Source organism: Podarcis muralis, chromosome 3 (assembly GCF_964188315.1).
Source record: "Podarcis muralis chromosome 3, rPodMur119.hap1.1, whole genome shotgun sequence".
Lineage (NCBI taxonomy): Eukaryota > Metazoa > Chordata > Lepidosauria > Squamata > Lacertidae > Podarcis > Podarcis muralis.
In genome coordinates this window covers 107911940-107931429 of record NC_135657.1, presented here as the reverse complement: position 1 = coordinate 107931429, position 19490 = coordinate 107911940, and the positions used below count along the sequence as shown (strand labels likewise).

The following is a 19490-nucleotide window of genomic DNA, read 5'->3' as shown; positions in this document are numbered from 1 at the left end:
TCCAAACAGATGGGTCTTTCCAGCTCAGAGACTCAGGCAGCTGCCATTTTACTGGGCAACCCACGCTGTGTGCAGATCATCTCAAGTGAAGCTCACCCTGGAATTAGGGGAATTTAAGCTTGTCTTCTAGGGACGCGGGTGGCGCTGTGGTCTAAACCACAGGGCCTAGGGCTTGCTGATCAGAAGGTCGGCGGTTTGAATCCCCGCGACGGGGTGAGCTCCCATTGCTCGGTCCCTGCTCCTGCCAACCTAGCAGTTCAAAAGCACATCAAAGTGCAAGTAAATAAATAGGTACCACTCCAGCGGGAAGGTAAACGCCGTTTCTGTGTGCTGCTCTGATTTCGCCAGAAGCGGATTAGTCATGCTGGCCACATGACCCGGAAGCTGTACGCCGGCTCCCTCGGCCAGTAAAGCGAGATGAGCACCGCAACCCCAGAGTCGTCTGCTACTGGACCTAATGGTCAAGGTTCCCTTTACCTTTTTAAGCTTGTCTTCTGCACGGAATTCAGGCCAAAATAGACAAGCTCCACACCAGCCTCCAACCTGGAACTGTCTAGATGTTTTAAACTACAAAACACCAGGAGGGTCCCACGTCCGAGGGGGCTGGTTCATACCCTTCCATTTGCCCCTTCCCATAAAGGATCAGTGCATACTTCTTCCGACCCAGAATCTCTGCAAAGATCCAGCCCCTTCCTCTATTTAAGCTGTCCTTGCTGCTTGCTTTTAGACAGCTCCGTGGCGAAGGGAGGAGACACACACAAAAAAGGCCATGTGCATACTTACTAACACTGTCGTTACTGTAATCCCAGGCTTCAACGAGCAACGTGTAGGATCTCTGTAAAGAGAACAAGAGACACCATGTTAGTATTTAAAAATAGAAATAGAAATAGAAATCGTGGTAATGAGGCTCACTGGAGCCGCTGCCATCTTTTTATTAGAGTGTGCTTTGGAGAAACGACTCTGCACGCATTTTCCTGACAATCATGTGCTCCTCTAAACATAAATAGGCAATAGATTACAGCCGAGACAAATGTGATCCTCTTGCAGCTGCTTAAACTACCTTATCCAGTCTGACTAAGCTACCTTATCCAGACTGACTGGAGCAATTTAAGGTGAAAGGTCTCTTTATCTTTGTCATCGCTAATGCAACTCACATTCTTAACCAGGAAGTTCTGCATCCACCGTTTGAGGCCTTGCACAGCTGAGATGTCGCTGTGGTTTCTTAGGCACGCTGTAAAGGAAGGAAAGTGGCCCCCAAAGGAGGAGGAGGATTTATTTTTAAAAAAAAATGGGGGGGGGGGTTTAAAACCTTTTTTTTTTTTTTTTTTGCAAGATCCTAACATTTCCCCATTCTGCATGCCCAAAGCCAGGTTGCTAAGGATTGTAACTGTCAAGGTTCAGAACCATAATCTCCAGAGACTCTGCTTTTCAGCACCTCTTTGAACGCTTTGTCTGTGGCAAAGCCATCGCTGCTCCCACAAGTATCAGGTAACTAAAGGAAAGGACGGGTGAATCTAGGAAGGGGAGGGGAGGAGGAGGGAGAGGACTGCATAAAGCAGTCTTAAAAAGAAAAAGGAAAGGGGTGGGGGGCTTCACAACCCAACCCTAAACCTATTTGGAGAAAGAGGGAAGAAATAAAAAGGCTAACTGCCACCTGCACACTTGGGATGTACACAAGCCAAACATATTCAGGCAAGAAGGATGCGAACGAAACCAAAGCACCTTTTATCCCTAGCCTTGAGCAGAGAAAGAGAAAGAAATCTTCAAGAGTTAATCACACTTTCTTCATGTGTCCCTCCTCCTTCCATCCCACAAGTTCAGAAAACTTCATTTAAACGTGTGGCATGGGGAGGGGCAGGCAAGGAGGAAGGACACACAGACACCAACCCACGATAATTCAGGGACAGGGATGTTTTCTATGAAGCCTACCATCAAATGCTACAAGTCTTAAGTGGTGAATTTTACGAGACGGCAAGCTACAACATGCTGTAAAATGTTGGTGAGAATTGTGGGACCCGCAGGTGTACGATGCCAAGGCAGCAGGCAGCCCCTGGTTCATCTTTCTGCACATTAAAATGACACATCTGGAGTGGTCGTCTGTGTTTTAAATGGTCTTTTTAAAAAGAAAAAAGAAAGAAAAGGAGAGAGAGAGAGAGAGAGAGAGAGAGAGAGAGAGAGAGAGAGAGAGAGAGACCAAGAGTCCTGTGGTCATGCAAAGATTGAAGTTGTTGTGGTTGGAAAATCTGAAGTTTTTACAATGACCACGAGGGATAGAAATTTACACACACTCACACACACACACAAACTGAACGAGCTTGGTTTCTCAGCCGGACAATTCCACAAGCCTACACATTGAGAGCGTGCCAAAATATTCCGGTGACCAGGTGTCAGTGTTCAGTCACCTTAGCTTCGTGGGACGTGGGCGAAAGGGAAATTACTCTTAAGACTCTAACTCAGGCAGCAGAAAAGAAAGTTGTGACTCATAAGCTTAAAGTTTGCCTTCTGACTAATGACATTGTTAGCACTGGCTATCAATCCATTTGCAAGGGTGGCGAGAAGGGAATTAGGTTTTTTGCAGAGACAAACAGCTTCCCTGAATGAAAAGTAAACAACTGCAAGGTGTAAGGCATAACGCTGACTTTAAAAAGAGAGAAAAAGAGAGAGAGAGAGAGAGAGAGAGAGAGAGAGAAGAATTCAAAAGCAAATTCATTTCTCACGACTTAGCTCAGCATGCAGCCTCTGAATTGGGGGGAGGGGGGAGTCTAGCTTGCTTTTTAAATAGACAGTGTTGGATTGCAGCCTAAATATGTTTCATATTGAAAGCAGACGAGGATTCCATTTCGTTCACTGATAACTGTGGGAAAATGCTCGGAAAAGTAAGCAAAAGTTGGGCAAGTAGAGACATGTGCCCCATCTTGCAATGAGTGGCCAAACTTTTTTTATTATCGTTATTTATTATTGCATTCATATTTCATTAGCGCTGCGTACTGTACAGGCCTTTCTCCCCGCGCAACATACAGACGTTTTTTAAAGCACACACTCGGACCCTCCTTCCATCAAGTGTACACACACAGAGAGAGAGAGAGAGAGAGAGAGAGAGAGAGAGCGCACAAGATGCCAGAGCCAGAACATAAATATACATTCAGCTCAACTTGGAGGCAGTTCTATCTGTCAAGGCAGCCTTCCGCCTTGGATTAATTGCAGCAACACTCCTCCTGAGTCAATGCACAGAGCCAAAACATGTTAGAGCAAGTTGGAAGCATACCACACCAAAAAACAAAGAGCCAATTATGGTCACTCCTGCTACCTTCAGTTAAGAGGATGTTTTCACTGCAGCCTTGCATAATCGTTTGGGAAGATGTTCTGTTTTAAGGCATAGCAACAGTTCCTGCTCATTCTTTGTATTGTTTACTGGCCTGCCCCACCCCGGGCAGATGGGGAGGGAGGAAAAGCAGAATATATTTTTGCTAAAAGTGCTACTGTTACTTCATACCTGGCGTTGCCACATTCCAATACGGCCCTTTGCAAATTTGTTTTGGGGTGTTGTTGTTTTTTAGTTTTGATATAAAACAACCACCTGACAAACACACACTCAAGAAAGTCACTTTCTGCACTGAAACAGAGTCTCAAGACACCTCAAAGGTCTGCCAAATTTGTGGCATTTGTGAATCATGATCTACTTCACCAGACAACACCACTAATCACTTCTTCTCCAGCAGTGAGTGTCCACCCTCGTCGATATCAGGAAAGGTTCGATAGTCATTAATTTCAGCTCAAATTAAGAGCTCTGTGTCAACTCAGAAACTTGTAGCAGTAAGCAAAAGAGTGAAAAAAAATATTTTTTCGCACAGCAAGTTCTCCTGTTCTTGTAGACCAGTCCCTTCCACAATTCAAACAGATACCCAATTTGAGTTTTGGGTTCTGTTCCTGTTAGGAACTGGGGTGGGGGGGAATTCTGCTAGCACCCAAATACAACCTCCTTGCTTTCAAAGCCATGCACCTCAGAGATGATGGAGGGTTAAGAGGTGTACATCAATCCCCACTCTAGAGATCAGCAATTAAGATAGCCGAGGAATGCATGCATACGGCACAGAGGCTTAATTTTTCCCATGCCATGTCTGACCCTTGCACATCTTTGAATAAATACACCAGTCAGGCACAAGAATTCCACATCCTGAATCTTATCCCATCAAACCAAGCTACTAGGCAACGAGTCGACACTGAGCTAGGAGACAGAGGGACACCCAATTAGCTAGTAAAACGGAGGACCAGAAGGCAGGAGGCTAATGAAAGAATCTAAGAGGGCTCAACAAAAGAAAACAGCCTACCTTGAAGTTTAGGTTATGGGAACATTTTAGTGCAGGAGAACAGACCTCTGTGCTTTGCCCGGCACCAAAAATGGACATGTGTCATCGAACTTGATGCACAATGAAGACCAGGGATGGGGAGCGGGTGACCCTCCAGAATCTGATGGACCACAACCCTCATTACCCCTGACCACTGGCCATGGAGCAACCATCGGTGTTCGAAATTAGCCAGGTGCCAGGCGCATTTGGCATCCAGCTATCAGCCACTTGTGACTAAGTGAAGGTGCCTGGGTGCCACCTAACATCTCCACCACCTGGAGGTGCACACCTGGGGATCGCTGGATCTGGACTGTTTTCACACACTAATATCCCATCCTGTAGAATTCTACCAGTTATATTTTATCTGCACAATCAGAATGAATTTCCGGAACCAAATTGCTTTTTCTGTGCAACCTGAGTAGCAGTCACCCATTCAGAAAAAGAGGTCAGAATAGGAATACACACACACACACACACACACACACACACAGAGAGAGAGAGAGAGAGAGAGAGAGAGACAGAGAGACAGAGAGACAGAGAGACAGAGAGAGAGATAGCACCACTTGATCCTGGAACAGTCCACACACACACATATACAGTGGTACCTTGGGTTAAGTGATTAATTCGTTCTGGAGGTCTGTTCTTAACCTGAAACTGTTCTTAACCTGAAGCACCACTTTAGCTAATGGGGCCTCCTGCTGCCGCTGCACCACCAGAGCACGATTTCTGTTCTTATCCTGAAGCAAAGTTCTTAACCTGAAGCACTATTTCTGGGTTAGCGGAGTCTGTCACCGCAAGCGTATGTAACCTGAAGCGTATGTAACCCGAGGTACCACTGTATTCCATTTTGGGGACTGTACCCTTGGGCTAAGAAGCCATTTGGCCCCTAGCTTTTATACCCAAGTTTCTAACACTAGCAACAACCCACGTGGCATCAGGGAGTTCATGCAATGGATGGTTACACCTGCACCGGTTTGTTTTTGCATGCTGCAAAACCGTGGGCGGGGAACTTGCTTTTCTATCTGATTAAATTTAATTATGTACCCCGTCTTTCCGACAACGTCCTTCGAGTTCAAAGCAGCTCACCATCGTGTGGCCCTCCTGGTGTTACTGGGCAACATCTCCCATCATCCCTGACCATTGGTCTTGCTGGCTGGGGCTGACTGAAGTCCAACAGCCCCCAGAGGGCCACAAGTGCCCCTATCCTTTCACTGTCTGTGTGTGCACAGGCTGCCCATGTATATCTTGATATGACAATCCCAAAAGATATGCCAACCTCTGTCTAAGCTGCACCACTTTAGGCTGCGAATGGTCGAAAGAACCACCAACAAAAATAACTTCCACATAGCAGACTAGATCTCGGAGAATCCTTCTCTCCAACTCGTTGCTTTCCATGTGGAGGATCTCTGCATGACATATGAGCTCACACACATGAGCATGGATGGAGCAACCCAGTGGCAAGGTGAGGTGACCGCCTCAGGCTGCAGGATCCACGGGGCAGCAGATCCCAGATATGCAATCTGGGTGCCAAATAGCTCCTTAAACCAGAGTTACAGTCGCCAAAACAGAAAGCCTAGTTGCCATTTGGGGCCAGACGGCTCAAAAGTCACATTTTTCGAACACGACCTTCTGCTTCCCGAAATTCATTCCGACCGCGCAGATAACATACAACGGACAGAATTTTACAGGAAGCGTAGCTTGTGCGTGAAAACAGGCCAGATCCTAGGATCCTCAGGCAAAGACCTTGAGATGGTGGAGACATCAGGTACCATCCTGACAGCTGAGCATCTTCACTTGGTCGCAAGAGCCAGGTGCAAAATGCACCTGGCGAATTTCCAACACTGGGAGGGTGTGTGTGTGTTGCATATGAGCTCACACCAGTAGCAGAGACGGAGCAACCTAATCAGACCTAAGAACTGCTGCCTCCGCACACATACTGGTTAAGGAACGGGTGACAAAATCTGTTGAGGGCCCCCAGGGACCTGTTTCTCCAATCCTCTCTGCATCCCTTTCATGGCAGGGCAGGTTTACCTGGATCAAGATGCAAAGCCGCCTTTCTTTGCTATGATAACGGATCATGATGCAGGGAGCACCGCGCTCCCCTTGCAACACTGCCTGCTTCTGCCACAACCCTGCCAAACCACCAGCAGCACCAGACCACATCACCGCAGCCCCATATCACCAGCAGACCTCGCCCTGTGTCGCTAATTCATAATGTGATGCAAAATGTGTTTGCCAGGACAAGATGTGCAGAAAAAGGCATTGGGGAAAATCACAGAAGAAGCTGCACTTCTGTTGCTGTTTGCTAATGGATTCCAATGGATTGTTGAATATTGCTTTATTTGATTTAAGTTGTTTATTTTAAAGTTATTGTGACTTTTTATATAGGATCTGATTGTTACAATTATTTATTTAGTTGTTGTTGTTGTTGTTGTTGTGTTGGAAGCTACGCAGAGTGGCAACACAGCCAGATGGGCGGGGTAGAAATATTATTATTATTAATATTAATTATAGTAATTCATGCTGGACACAGCAATACAGGGGCAGCATAGGAATGAGACAGCTAGTCTGTGGCCCTCCATTTGTCATTGGACTCCAATGCCCAGCAGCCCCAGCTAGCATGGCAAATGAGTTGACATGATGGAACTTGTAGTTTAGAAGAATCTGGAGGAACACAGGTTCCCCATCTCAGATGTAAAAGCTGGCCACAGCAGAGCAGAACTAATGGAGTCCACCACAAAATTGAAACAAAAAACTACTAATAAGATCTCCTTTAAAAGAGCAAAGTATGGCTGTTAAAGTGGTAACAGGTTGGGGTTTTTTTAACTACACAATCCTAGCCTCTCCCACACACTGATATCCTCATTGGGTTTTCACGGGCATTGTTGGTAGCTAACCACACACTCCCAGGTGTGGGGAAAAGGAAAGGATTATGCTAAGCATGTGATCAGATTACAGGTGAGAACTTTCAGGCCCCAGACCAGGAGTGGGGAAAATCTGTGAATCTACAGATGTGCTTGGACTACAACTCCCATAATTCCTGATCACTGGCCATGCCAAACCTAGGCAAACCTAAAGAGGCAGCAATTTAAGAGGACTTGCAAATTCTGGCCAAGTGATTGTGGAGGCCTTTCAGAAAAGAGTGCCCCTGGTTCCTGCCCAAAATGTTAGAAACATTTGGGTTGGGTACCATTTGAAAACAAAAGACTATATTGATCCACAATCAGTTGCACGAGATTTCACATCCAATTGAAAGGTTTTAGGACTCCCCATAGGAAACAAGCTCAATGCACCTGCTCAAATCCAAAACCTCCCTTCTCAAGTCATTTTGCAGCGTTCCCCCTTTCCGCAACTGGTAAAGAGATCTCTGTGGCCCAAACTGCATTCCACAAGCCTGGGAAAAGAAAGGATTCGACTCCAACTCTCGCTGACTGTGGTTCGCATTCCCACGCACCTCACCCTTGTTTTGTTTCCCCTCAGCAAAGAGCCAGAATGCCTTACTGTACTTTGTGACTCAGATTTTATCTGAAGGTCCCGAGTTCAAGTCTGGCTCACGCTGGGTGACGCAGCATCAACATGCGGCAAGTCTGGATTGACTAGCTCTCAGCCAGATCGGCTCTCCCACGACTTGGGACCAAGCGTTTAAAAGTGCCTCAGAACAATGCATTCTGCTGCAACACTCAATGCAGCAAGAAATCCCTATACAGCCGTACCTTGGTTTTCGGAACAGTTCGAAAACCAAGGCAGGGCTTCTGATTGGCTGCAGAAGCATCCTGCAGCCAATCAGGAGCCGCGGAAGCCACAAAGGAAGTTCAGCTTCCAAAAATCCTTCTAAAACTGGAACAATCACTTCCGGGTTTCTATCGTTCGGAGCTGAAACATTCGAGTTCAAAGGCATTCAGCTTCTGAGGTTCCCCTGTATTTAAGGGGTTTCGTATCCTGGGTGGCGCTGTGGGTTAAACCACAGAGCCTAGGACTTGCCGATCAGAAGGTCAGCGGTTCGAATCCCTGCGATGGGGTGAGCTCCCATTGCTCGGTCCCTGCTCCTGGCAACCTAGCAGTTCGAAAGCACCCCCCCAAAAGTGCAAGTAGATAAATAGGTACCACTCTGGCGGGAAGGTAAATGGCGTTTCCGTGCTCTGCTCTGGTTCGCCAGAAGCGGCTTAGTCATGCTGGCCACATGACCCGGAAGCTGTACGCCGGCTCCCTCGGCCAATAAAGTGAGATGAGCGCCGCAACCCCAGAGTCGGTCACGACTGGACCTAATGGTCAGGGGTCCCTTTACCTTTACCTATCCCACCTTGCAGCCTTACTAGTTCTCCTAGTTCTCTTCAACCTCCTCCTCCAGCTCCCATCAGACACTAACCAGCATGACTACCGTCAAAGAATCCTAAAAGTGGTTCGCTATGGTTTTGCTACAGATGCCGAGAGTTGTAAGGAGACCCCCATTCCCTTCACAGATCGAGAATTCCTATCAGGATTTAAGGATCGATCTCTCTTCTGCAGGGAGTGCTGGGAACCACAGCTCTGCAAGGGGAATAGGGGTCTCCCGACAGACCTCCGCCCCCTCAGGAAGCAACAGTTCCCAGGATGCTTTGGGGCAAGTCGTGACTGTTTACGGCGCGGTCCTGTTTTGCAGGTATCGTGCAGATGGGAACCCGAATAACCAGCTAAAGCAATCCGCAATCAGGAGCGCACTCCCCAAAACTGCTTTCCAGCAGAGACAACATTTTGCACTCTTTGAATTGGGCTTCTTGACCGAAAAAGAGTACAGGAGGGCTTTGTTGTTGTTGTTTTAGAGCATAAGTGTGTTACATGCAAACACACGTCCGCTCTGTGCACCAGGCGCCCTCTCCCCCAAACTTGGGAGAAGGAGCAAGGTCAGGCATGCTGACTAATTCTTCCCCTCCTGGTCCCACCTCTGGACCAAGCCAGGTATCACTTTAACAGCTCAACATGTCCATTATTTGTGGGGAGGGGGCATTTCCGCAGGGCCACACCACATGGGGAGTTTTAACCCTTCCTTCCCCTGCCACAACCTCAATGAGGATCCTTCCCTATAAGGCTGAGATCACGGATGGGGAATCTTCTGGGCGTTGTGGAGTACAAGAACTCCCATCACAACAGACCCCTGGCCATGCTGGCTTGTGCCGATGGAAGATGGAGTCCAACAACCTGGACAGAGTGGTGGGGGGCACAGATTCCTGACCCCTAAGGAAAAAGTCTCCCACTGGGCCAATGAGAACTTCAACCTCATCCCAAGCTTCATAGAAGTGCTCTCTCTGTGTATGTTGGGATCAGGGCTGAAGACCTCCGATTCAGTGTAGCCCCAATTAAAATGGGGTGGTGGGGGCGCTGTGCCCCATATTTAATTAAAACAAACCAACCCTATGCGGTTAGAAACCATGCTATTGATATCCAGTTTGGGCCTCTATTCTGAGATAGAACATTGAAGGAGACCCAAAGCCCAGATGGAATCTTAAAGGGACAAAAATGGATGTGCCCAAACTCCTTGGGTGGAAACAAGCTACCCATAGGTTGGCTACCGTTACAAGGTTTTTGTTCGAGTGCATCTTGCACACCTGCTCTCACAAGGCGGAAGGAAGTAGGAGAGTCATGTGCAGAAGCCCATTCCCTGACAAGGACAATACAGAGCAGAGCGCCTCTTTTGACCTTGAACGCATCTCCAGCAAAGGACAAGCCGAAAGGGTTAACTGCGGTCCTGGCCAATCCTTCTGCTTCATGCCTATAGTTAGGGTCGTGTGCCAAATCACAAGAGTATTCGTTTCCTCGTTCGGGGACAGAAAAGCGAACCAGTGAGTTGAAACCTGTTGTGCTACTGCCCCACGTGGAGGACTACTTGAACATAATAACCTGGAAAAGACAGAGGGAAAAGAAGCTCTGAAGGCTTTCTTTCCTGCATCCACAACCCCCTGTTTCAGCACCTACAAGGATCAGAAGATCCCAATGGAAATCTGGCTGCAGGGCAGCTTCAGATTCTCAACCCATTGCCCTCAACCCAGAGCAGCCTGTGTTCGGACCGGTTCTCACTCAACTTCCCATAGTGCCAAGGTGAAGACATTTGGTTAAAACACAGTGCGGATGGCAATCCTCTAGGTCCCTCGGGCCTGGAGAACAAGGAGAGAAAGCACACAAACAGCTGAACACTTTGCCCCATGGCATTACAGAACTGCCGAGTCAGGAGGGGCCCTGAAGGTCATCGAGCCCAACCCCCAGCAATGCGTGTTTGTTCCCAGATCACATGACACCCACCAAGAGGGGCAAGTACACAGAACTTGAGGAATTGCACCGCCAAGGCAGCAATTGGGGATAAGGAAGGAACACAGACACAGACCTACAAAGGCCTTTGGAGGGGGGGAAGCAATACAGTAGTACCTTGGTTCTCAAATGCTGAAAACCCGGAAGTGTTCCGGTTTTTGAACGATTCTCAGAAGCCGAACGTCTGATGCGGCTGTTGACTATTGTTTCTGGGTCGCTTGCACCAATCAGAAGCTGAGCCTTGGTTATCGAGCATTTCGGAAGCCAAATGGACTTCGGGAAGGGATTAAGTTTTGCGCTTTTGTTTTTGCTATTTATTTTACGGTTTTTGTTTTAGAGGCTCTTTTTGGTTCATTTGTTTTTGTGACTGAGTGGAACCCAGTTCAGCTACTAATTGATTGATTGTGTGACTGCGGAAATGGATAAAAGCCCCCCATCCAAACAATGACTCTCATCAATGCAGGTAAGAAAAAAATTAATTTTTATCATCTACAATACTATCTTATTCATTTAATAGTACAGTACATTGATTATTAGGGAAGCGGGTGGCGCTGTGGGTTAAACTACAGAGCCTAGGACTTGCCGATCAGAAGGTCGGCAGTTCGAATCCCCGTGACGGGGTGAGTTCCCGTTGCTCGGTCCCTGCTCCTGCCAACCTAGCAGTTCGAAAGCACATCAAAGTGCAAGTAGATAAATAGGTACCACTCCGGTGGGAGGGTAAACGGTGTTTCTGTGCGCTGCTCTGGTTCGCCAGAAGCAGCTTAGTCATGCTGGCCACATGACCCGGAAGCTGTACGCCGGCTCCCTCGGCCAATAAAGCGAGATGAGCACCACAACCCCAGAGTCGTCGGCGACTGGACCTAATGGTTAGGGGTCCCTTTACCTTTTTACATTGATTATTGCTTTCATTTTATGGATCAATGGTCTTCTTAGATAGTAAATTTCATGTTAAATTGCTGTTTTAGGGGTTGTTTTTAAAAGTCTGGAACAGATTAATCTGTTTTGCATTACTGTCTATGGGAAAGCGCACCTTGGTTTTGGAACGCTTTGGTTTTGGAACAGATTACGATTAAGAACCAAGGTACCACTGTATTTAAAGAATGGATCCTTATGGTGCTTCATGTCGTCCAAGAAAGAGAGCAACTTAAGTGTGCCTTTCCCTTCCCCACTTCAGAAGAGAGTCTTTCCCTTCACCTTGCCCTTAGGACCAAGCACTCACTGAAACCGGAGAAAGAGGACACCACTTTTCCTAAGCATTATTTTTGAGTGCGCATGCTCGCTGCCTCTCATAACGCGAGCCGATGAGTGTCCTGGCAAGCCTGCTGGAATAATGACTATCCTGCAAACGCCTGATGTGCTGAAGCAGCCATTGTGCAAAGCAAGTCCATGGTTTGTCCGGGAGCCAAGCTACACCGAGTCTACTGCTGCTTCCTGTTGCTTGCCCTGTCCCAGCATTATTTTTGGACAGGCCCCATTATGCTCTGTAATCCTGCCTGCAGTCAGGATGGCCACATTATTGTCATTGGTTAATATTAGCCACCACTGCCTCCGTCTGGGTGGTCGGACTACAATTACTCCAATGACCAAACTGGTATGTTTCGAACAAAAAGGAAGAGGGTGGGGTCTTTTTCCCCGGGGGGAAAGGCTTTAATTTTAAGAAGGAATTGGGGTGCCTCGTTTTTCATCAGCTCTTGCAAAGAAGCCCCCAGCTGCAAAGGGGCTCAATAGCCGATCACTATTAAAAAAAAACCCTGAAAAACCATCTCCCCTTATCCCATTGCCAGACGGCCTTCTCCTCCAGAAGCTTCGCTCCCATCCCCCTCGCCACCCAGAGAAAACGTTGCAAGGCCAGGATGTCAGTGGGCAGTTTAAACCCCTCAGCAGCAAGGAGATTACCCGCTATTCTCAGCATTTAGCCTCTCTACCTGTTTAAAGCATCGCTTTTGATAATTAAACGCACCAGTTACAACAAGGTGACAAGGTTAATAGACAGAATACCTAGCAGTCAGTCAAGCAGAGAGTCAGGTTTGCATCCAGCAAGCCTGAACAAGATGTTTTCCCCCCTTCTCCAGACTCATTTACCTGGAGAAGAGCTGAGTTGGAAGGGACAATGTCCCAATTCACTTGAGCCCCTTTAACCATTTCAGGGAATGCCTTCTGGGACACACTATTAAGATCCCTGCACTGCAGCTTGGCCTAGATCTATCCCCAAATACATGTCCCGGCTCCTCGATCCATTCACTCGCAAGAGCGCAGATAAGCACCTTCTTTGGGGAAATAAAAACCTCTTGGTCATGGAACAAAGCAGCAAGTCTAAAAATGCATGGCTTTATTTTGCTAAGACGGTGAGTCACCACTGGAGCAATCAGGAACGAGAAGATTTATGGGACTTCTGCCTGATCAAACAGAAACGTCCCCTGGAATTGACTCTTTTTAAAGTTAACAGAATCACAGCCTGGCCTCGTTTCTCCAAGAATAAAACACAGTAATTCAAGAAAGTTACTTGGAAGCTGCTCCCAAGCTAAGAGGCGGATCCTACGCAGAGTTAGGTACACTTAGGCCGCAATCCTAAACACACACTTGCAAGGGAGCAAGCCCTACTGAACAAAGTGGAACTTTGCTCCCAATAAGCACGTTTAGGATTGGCACAATTCGGCCCTCTGCTTTTGCTGCGGAAGGATCTGAGAAAGGAGCCAACTTACAAGACTCATATATTCCAATGCAAGCTCATGGCAATGGATGTAAAAATATTGTCACAGTCCGACCGCTTGAAGTATATGCACTCCACTTCAGAATACCAGCCTCACCCAATGGGTTGCAACCCAAGGCTGGGAGAATTGGTTACTTTTCAAACACTTAATGCAAACAATTATCTGCTCCGCTGTAGTCCGCCCCCCCCCCCCATTAAAAATACCACACATTTCACGTTCTGTTCCCATGATGCACTCAGTCCTTCTACCAAATGCAAGTTTCCTCTAATTCTTTGTTTGTTGTCACACATTTCACTTTCGGAAAGTTGAAGTCCTCTCACAGGCTCAACGATAATCTGATAGCAGTTTTTCGCCTCCCCAGGTCAGAGACCCTTTGATAGATCCAGACAAAAGGCCTTTGGGGAAGGGCTGTCTACAAAGAAAAAGCCTGGCATAACTCAGCAAGATTTTTTTTGCTTTTCCTCAACAGCAGATCCTAAAACAGAAGTCAGCCTTAGCAGCAAGCCAGCAAACATCTTTGGAACGGGATTATGGTTTAGTTGAAGAGCTGGCTGCTGCTGCTGCTAGCGCTTTTCCAGCCCAAGGGTGTAAGGCACACAACCAGGAGATTCAAAACTTGTATTAAAAAAACAACAACAACCATTTGCAACAAAGCACTTAAGATATTTTAGCACCTCAGCAGGCAGCCAACAAACGTGACTCATAAATAAGCAATTAAGGTGCCTTATATTTGTAAACTGCAAGGTCACCATGTAAACGTGGGGGTTTTTGGAGGGGGGGGGTCGAATTTTGAATATGCATTGGAAAAAATGCCAGCTCTGACCTATACAATGTTCCTGGCTTGCCTGAACACCGGGGTGGGGGGGTGGGGGGGTGTCTTACGAAGAGAGAAAACACGAAATTCTCACCGTCCTATTTAATGAATAATGGAGGCTGACTTAAGTGAAACAAAGAAAAGTCACGCACTGGAAAGCATTTCAGGGTATCAAAACAGATCATAGATTAAGCCATTGGCATTGTGTGGGAGAGGGCTTTAAACAAAGGCATGCCACTGCAATAAAACAAGGGGTTTCCTGAGGTGTGTGGAGCAGGCCTCCTTATGGGAAACACACACACAAAGGCTTACTCCGCAAATATCCATTGGCTAAAGTGCAGGTCACGCTTCTTTCAAAAATATGCGATCGCATTTTTCTGTATCATTTCAGCAGTTGGTGCAGGTGCAGCCTTGTGGATGATGGCTCCTTTCTTTCCTTCATGCTGGTTCGCTGCCCCGTTTCCTAGCAACCTATTCAAACCTCCAACCTCTTTCTTAAAAAAAAAAAAAGGAAATTTACAGCCCTCCATCGCCACAGCCATTACTCATGAGGGTTACATAAAAACCTAGGCTGGGCAGGGGGAAAGTTTTAATAACAAAACTCTAAATCCTACTCTCTACTTCATTTAATTACACATGTACGTAGTTAACTGTGTGTATGTTAAATGGAGCAGAAACCATGCAGGTTAGAATCTACACTATATATATATATATATATATATATAATATATATATATACACACACACACACACACACACACACACACACACACACGTTTTGATTTACTTGAGGAAGTATAGATTCTATCCAGCATGGATTACAGGGTCTGTAGAAGGAAGAGACCTAAAGGGCTTTTCACTCACAAAGCAATGTTTTAGAACTATTTCTTGACAGAAAGCATGTGGATAACACTTCCTGGCAAAGAGAAGATGTGGGGACCTTTTTAAATGTGGGCCTGTATTTATTTTATTTTAAAAGGAGAGCCTTGAAAAGTTAACAGCTAGCCAGATTTTTTATTTATTTATTTAATTTGCCAATTGCCAACTAAGTTAGGAGGCAAATCTGAAATTAACAGCTTCCAACAGGACTGCTCAGTTTGCACCAAGCAAGGAAAAGCTGAGGACCAACTGGCTCATCCTCAGTTGAAAGGAGACCAGAATAGAGAATTAACCCAAGTCTCAGCAGTGACTGCTTAGCTAGGGAGCTCAGGGTTGCCTTTGGAGATAACACAGCCTGGAACATATGCTTGCATCGGATCTGGGGTGTGTCATTCCTACCACAAAACAACGAACAAAAGATGCCATGAGAACCTTGAGGAAGAAGGCAGGTCACTCCAAACCAACTGAGCTAATGGAAACTAGGAATTTCGTCATAAAAGCACCTTGGGTCCAGCCAGGTGGATTTTTTTGTGCACAAAGGTGAGAAGGAAACCCATACGATATATTCCTACGGAAAGTGCAGGGCTTGTCCACACTCAAAACACAGCTTTTTATTGGAATCGGATTCCTTGAAGGAGTCTTCTGCTAACCTACAGCTGCTTATAGCATTATTCCATTCACACACACAAGAGTTAGGATCCCAGTGCTGTAGATGGCAGGAGATTATGTGAGAATCAATAGGTAGCAGCCTGAGAAGCACACCTGGTGGAATTACCTGGCAGGACAAGATCACCATAGGATTTACTCATGCCTGACTCACCGGATATGCAGACATGCCATAAAAAAAGCAGACGGGTGTTGAGGGGGTGTGTGGAATGTTTTGGGAAGGAGAGAGATGGGATGCTGTGCAGGGAGGAGACGTCAGCTGCCTAATCGCATGCATGGTTTATGAAGCAAACCCTACAGGGCTCCATGGAGGTTTCTTCCAGGTGTAGGGCTGCAACTTAAACTGGGACATGAGTGCCATTGCTCAGCGTGGCTTACTCCCAAGTAAACACACCTAGGATGGCTCTGTGCACAGGGACTGCATCTTTACTCAAGGCAGCCTCAGGGTTTGTGGATCAGATCTGCTGTTTGCTTTCACAGAAGCACCGGTCACTTTTAGGATTATGGGCTGGTGGTGGAGGGGAAGAGATCAGTTTCATGACACACACACAAGAAAAGATTTGTCTATCCAAAAGGGTCCTGGATGAACCCGCTCCTCAACAAAGACACAGAGAGAAAAGAGAAAGAAAGGAGGCCGAATTCTTAAGAGAAGGTTGACAGCCATTGGCAGCACTTCAGATACCACACATTTCCACTAAGCTTTTTTTATCCCTTTGATGGCAGATTTGATAACAGTTTTATCTCCCTGCAAGCAAAACCGAACTAGCAAGGCTCAGAGTATCGAACAGAGAATACTTTTGTGAGCTCCGCTATTGTACTTTGTAATGCAATCTTCTTAAATATGTGCACTTAGTTTCACCCTAAATCATAATGATCTTTTAAAAAAAAAAAAAGAAAGAGAAAGAAAGAAAGACTCAGAAGGATGTGTGTGCGCGCCGATAATTGCAGCAGAGACAGATAGGAGGCAGCACAAGAGCACATGGTTAGCATTTTGTGTTGTGCTCCGAGTTGCTGGGATCACAAGAGAGAAACGGGAGGAGGGACTTGGCTGTCCCTCCCACTGAATCCTCCTGAGATCTCCCTTTGCGAGCCAATCAGAAAAATGCAATCTAGTGCGTGAATATTCATTTGGGAGACAACAGTTGCACCTCTTCCAGAAGACCAATAAAGAAGGAGACCTCTATTTCAAGAAGAGGGAGGGAGGCAGGGCTCCCAAAGCTGTTCTTTCAAAAGCTCTCCCTGCCCATTCACACAACTAGGACCTGCTCAGCACCCATAAAGAGGGATCTTAGATGGATTCCACATGTCTGGCCCGGAGTTTAAAAGGATGCTGTCCAGCTACGCCCCTGAAGAGAGATTCCTGCTTTACAGTGCTGGCAGGCAGGCAGGCAGACATAGACAAACAGCACGGCTCCTTCAGCATTATCAAGAGCTCAATAGTGACTTAAGCAAACATGCATTTGGTGAAAGTGCGACCCATTTGAAGACTGGGTCACTTGCAGCCAACTGGATTAAGGACCAACGCCTTTCCCAAGTGCACGCCCTTGTTTCCAGGTGGAGGGTCCGGAACTGCTACCCAAGCCAAGGGTAGATGGTTCCAGCTCTCTTGCCTCGCCAGGCAAAACCGTAAAGCTCTCATAGGAGAAGGGGAAACAAGGAAAGGATGGTGGTGGCAGCAGCATAGGCATAAGGCAGAGGGATTCTCCAGGGTCTGGGCTGGGGAAGGAAGCACGCTAACAGGATTCTCGGGGAAGCTGGCAACCGGGAAGAGCTAGCAGCTCCCACAGGCACCAGAGATGCCATTGGGTAGGGCGAGAGGGGTCCCCATAGCATTCCACCAAGGGGGTCTCCAACGCACGGCCTGCCGCCCCCCGCCCAACCCTCCTGCCTCCACCTAGGCATGAGAACTAATAGGCGGGGGAGCAATAAAATAAATAAATTGCATGAACTTCTGACCTTTTAAATTCTCGGGGGGGGGGGACACTGGGGACAGGGGATGACTTGCATATACACGTAACACACAGGTTTTTCCCCCACCCCCCAATCCACTTAGGTTTTTCCATCTAGCTGTGTTGCAGCTTAGCCGGACGGCTCTAAGCCTGCGACCGCAAGGCAGCCAGCACCCATGCACAGCAAGGCGAGGAAGAAGGAAGATGCTCTCAGAAAAGTCAAGTCACTCACCGGCCAGGCGAAGCTGAAAGGGAGGACAATCCGGTTCCTTTCGTTATTCCGATTGTATTTCAAACTGAAGGTATTCCCACCGACGACTGGGGTAGATCCGGACCCAAAGCTGCAAGGGCCCCCAGCGGAAACCCTCGACTGATACTCCTTCAGGCAAACTTTGAAATAAGTATCGCATTCATCTCTGGTGCATTTCTTATCGGCTGGGTTTCGGGTCCCGTCACAGCAATTCCCATTCTGCAATTCGCCATTGACATTTTGCATGGATATGATCTCAAACTCGAACTGGCCTGATGTTAGGGTCACCTGTTTTGTTTTTGCATTTAAAAAAAAAAAGTTCCCCCAAAGAAAGCAGAGAGGAGAAGGAAGCGTTAGCACGTTGCTTGTAAATAAATATAATTTTAAAGAAAATAAATAAATCACTAACAAGTGTAGCAAAAATGAAAGGGGAGGCTTCTATTGCTCCTTGATTCAACAGGTTAAAAAGCGAACAGGAACCCTTATCTGCTACCCACCCCCAAATTCTGATGTTAGGGACTACTCCCAGAGGGAAATCGTGTCGCTATTTGCCTCCCAGCGCTCAAAAAGAGTTAAAGGGTCGTTAGCTTGAAGCAAGGGAACACCACGCAGAAAAAGCCTTGCACAGCTCAAGCGAATAACTCTAATCAAGTCAGACGCACTCCTGAAAACAATCACGGAAAAGTCCGCTTGCTGCGAGGCTTTCAGAAAGCAAAACCCTCTGGAAAAAAGAAATGGAACGCTGACGGTATAGGGGGGAGAGAAAAAGGGAAAGTCCTCGGGGAAATCTGGCTTCCCCCTAAAAATCATCACCCCGAATTCAAATACATATAGTAGAAGCATTTTTTTTTAAAATGCAGCTGGAGGGGGGCGGTGGGGAAATCGGTGAAAGCGAATGTCTTGGGGCGGGGGGTTGGGTAGGCGGGCAGGAGCTCTGCAATCGAAAGCTTTCCTTGGGAAGACCAAAAACCCCAAAAAAACCGAAACCTGCGAAAAGCGAGCTTCAACTCCCGAGCCTTGCCCAAAAAACGTACCTTGACTCGCAAGCATAACAGGGCAAGGAGAAGCCGTAAGGAGAAGTCCGTGAGCTGCGGTCCCTTTGAGCCAAGCATGCCTCTTGCTTGCAGAGTGCCCTTCGCGCAGAGACGCTCCCCGGCTCGCTGCCGCTCTTTGCAGCCGCTGCCCGGCTCCCAGATATATATATATGCTCTCCCGGTGGAAGCGCGCGCGGGTGGAAGACGCCACTTCTCAAAAGGTTTTCAATAGCGCCCCGATCTTCAATGCAAAGCAGCCCAGCCTCCTTTTATTCTCCTTGGCCTCTGTCTCTTAAAAAACCCCCACCCTTCCTTTCTTCCTTTCTTATTAGCGATGGTTATTCCGCGCGCCCCCACCCACCCCCCTCGCCCGCTCGCTTTTCTCTCTTTTGCAGAGCTGGCCGGCCAACCCCTCTCTCTCTCTCCAGCCCGGCCAGCACAATAACCCGGGCTGAGCCCCCCTCCCCACCCCCCGCCACACGCACATAGACGACACCCCTCCGGAGAGAAAGGAGGGGGCCCACGGCTATTTGCACGCGCGCAACCAGCCCCCTCCAAAAGG

At 47.4% G+C, this 19490-nt stretch overlaps 1 protein-coding gene across 2 annotated transcripts in view; it reads right to left on the bottom strand.

Annotated features, from left to right (window-relative positions):
• The window catches only part of JAG1 (jagged canonical Notch ligand 1), a 69047-nt gene extending 49757 nt beyond the window's left edge, over window positions 1-19290 (bottom strand). The window contains exons 1-3 of one of the 2 annotated variants that reach the window (XM_077926446.1): window positions 18929-19290; window positions 17877-18182; window positions 784-835 (exon numbers count right to left, since the gene is read on the bottom strand). In XM_077926446.1, coding sequence (XP_077782572.1) covers window positions 784-835; window positions 17877-18182; window positions 18929-19006 — 436 coding nt within the window. In that variant the 5' untranslated portion in view covers window positions 19007-19290. The remainder of the gene's footprint in view (window positions 1-783; window positions 836-17876; window positions 18183-18928) is intronic. The other variant, XM_028722233.2, reaches the window with a different exon arrangement.
• Window positions 19291-19490: the final 200 nt, after the last annotated feature.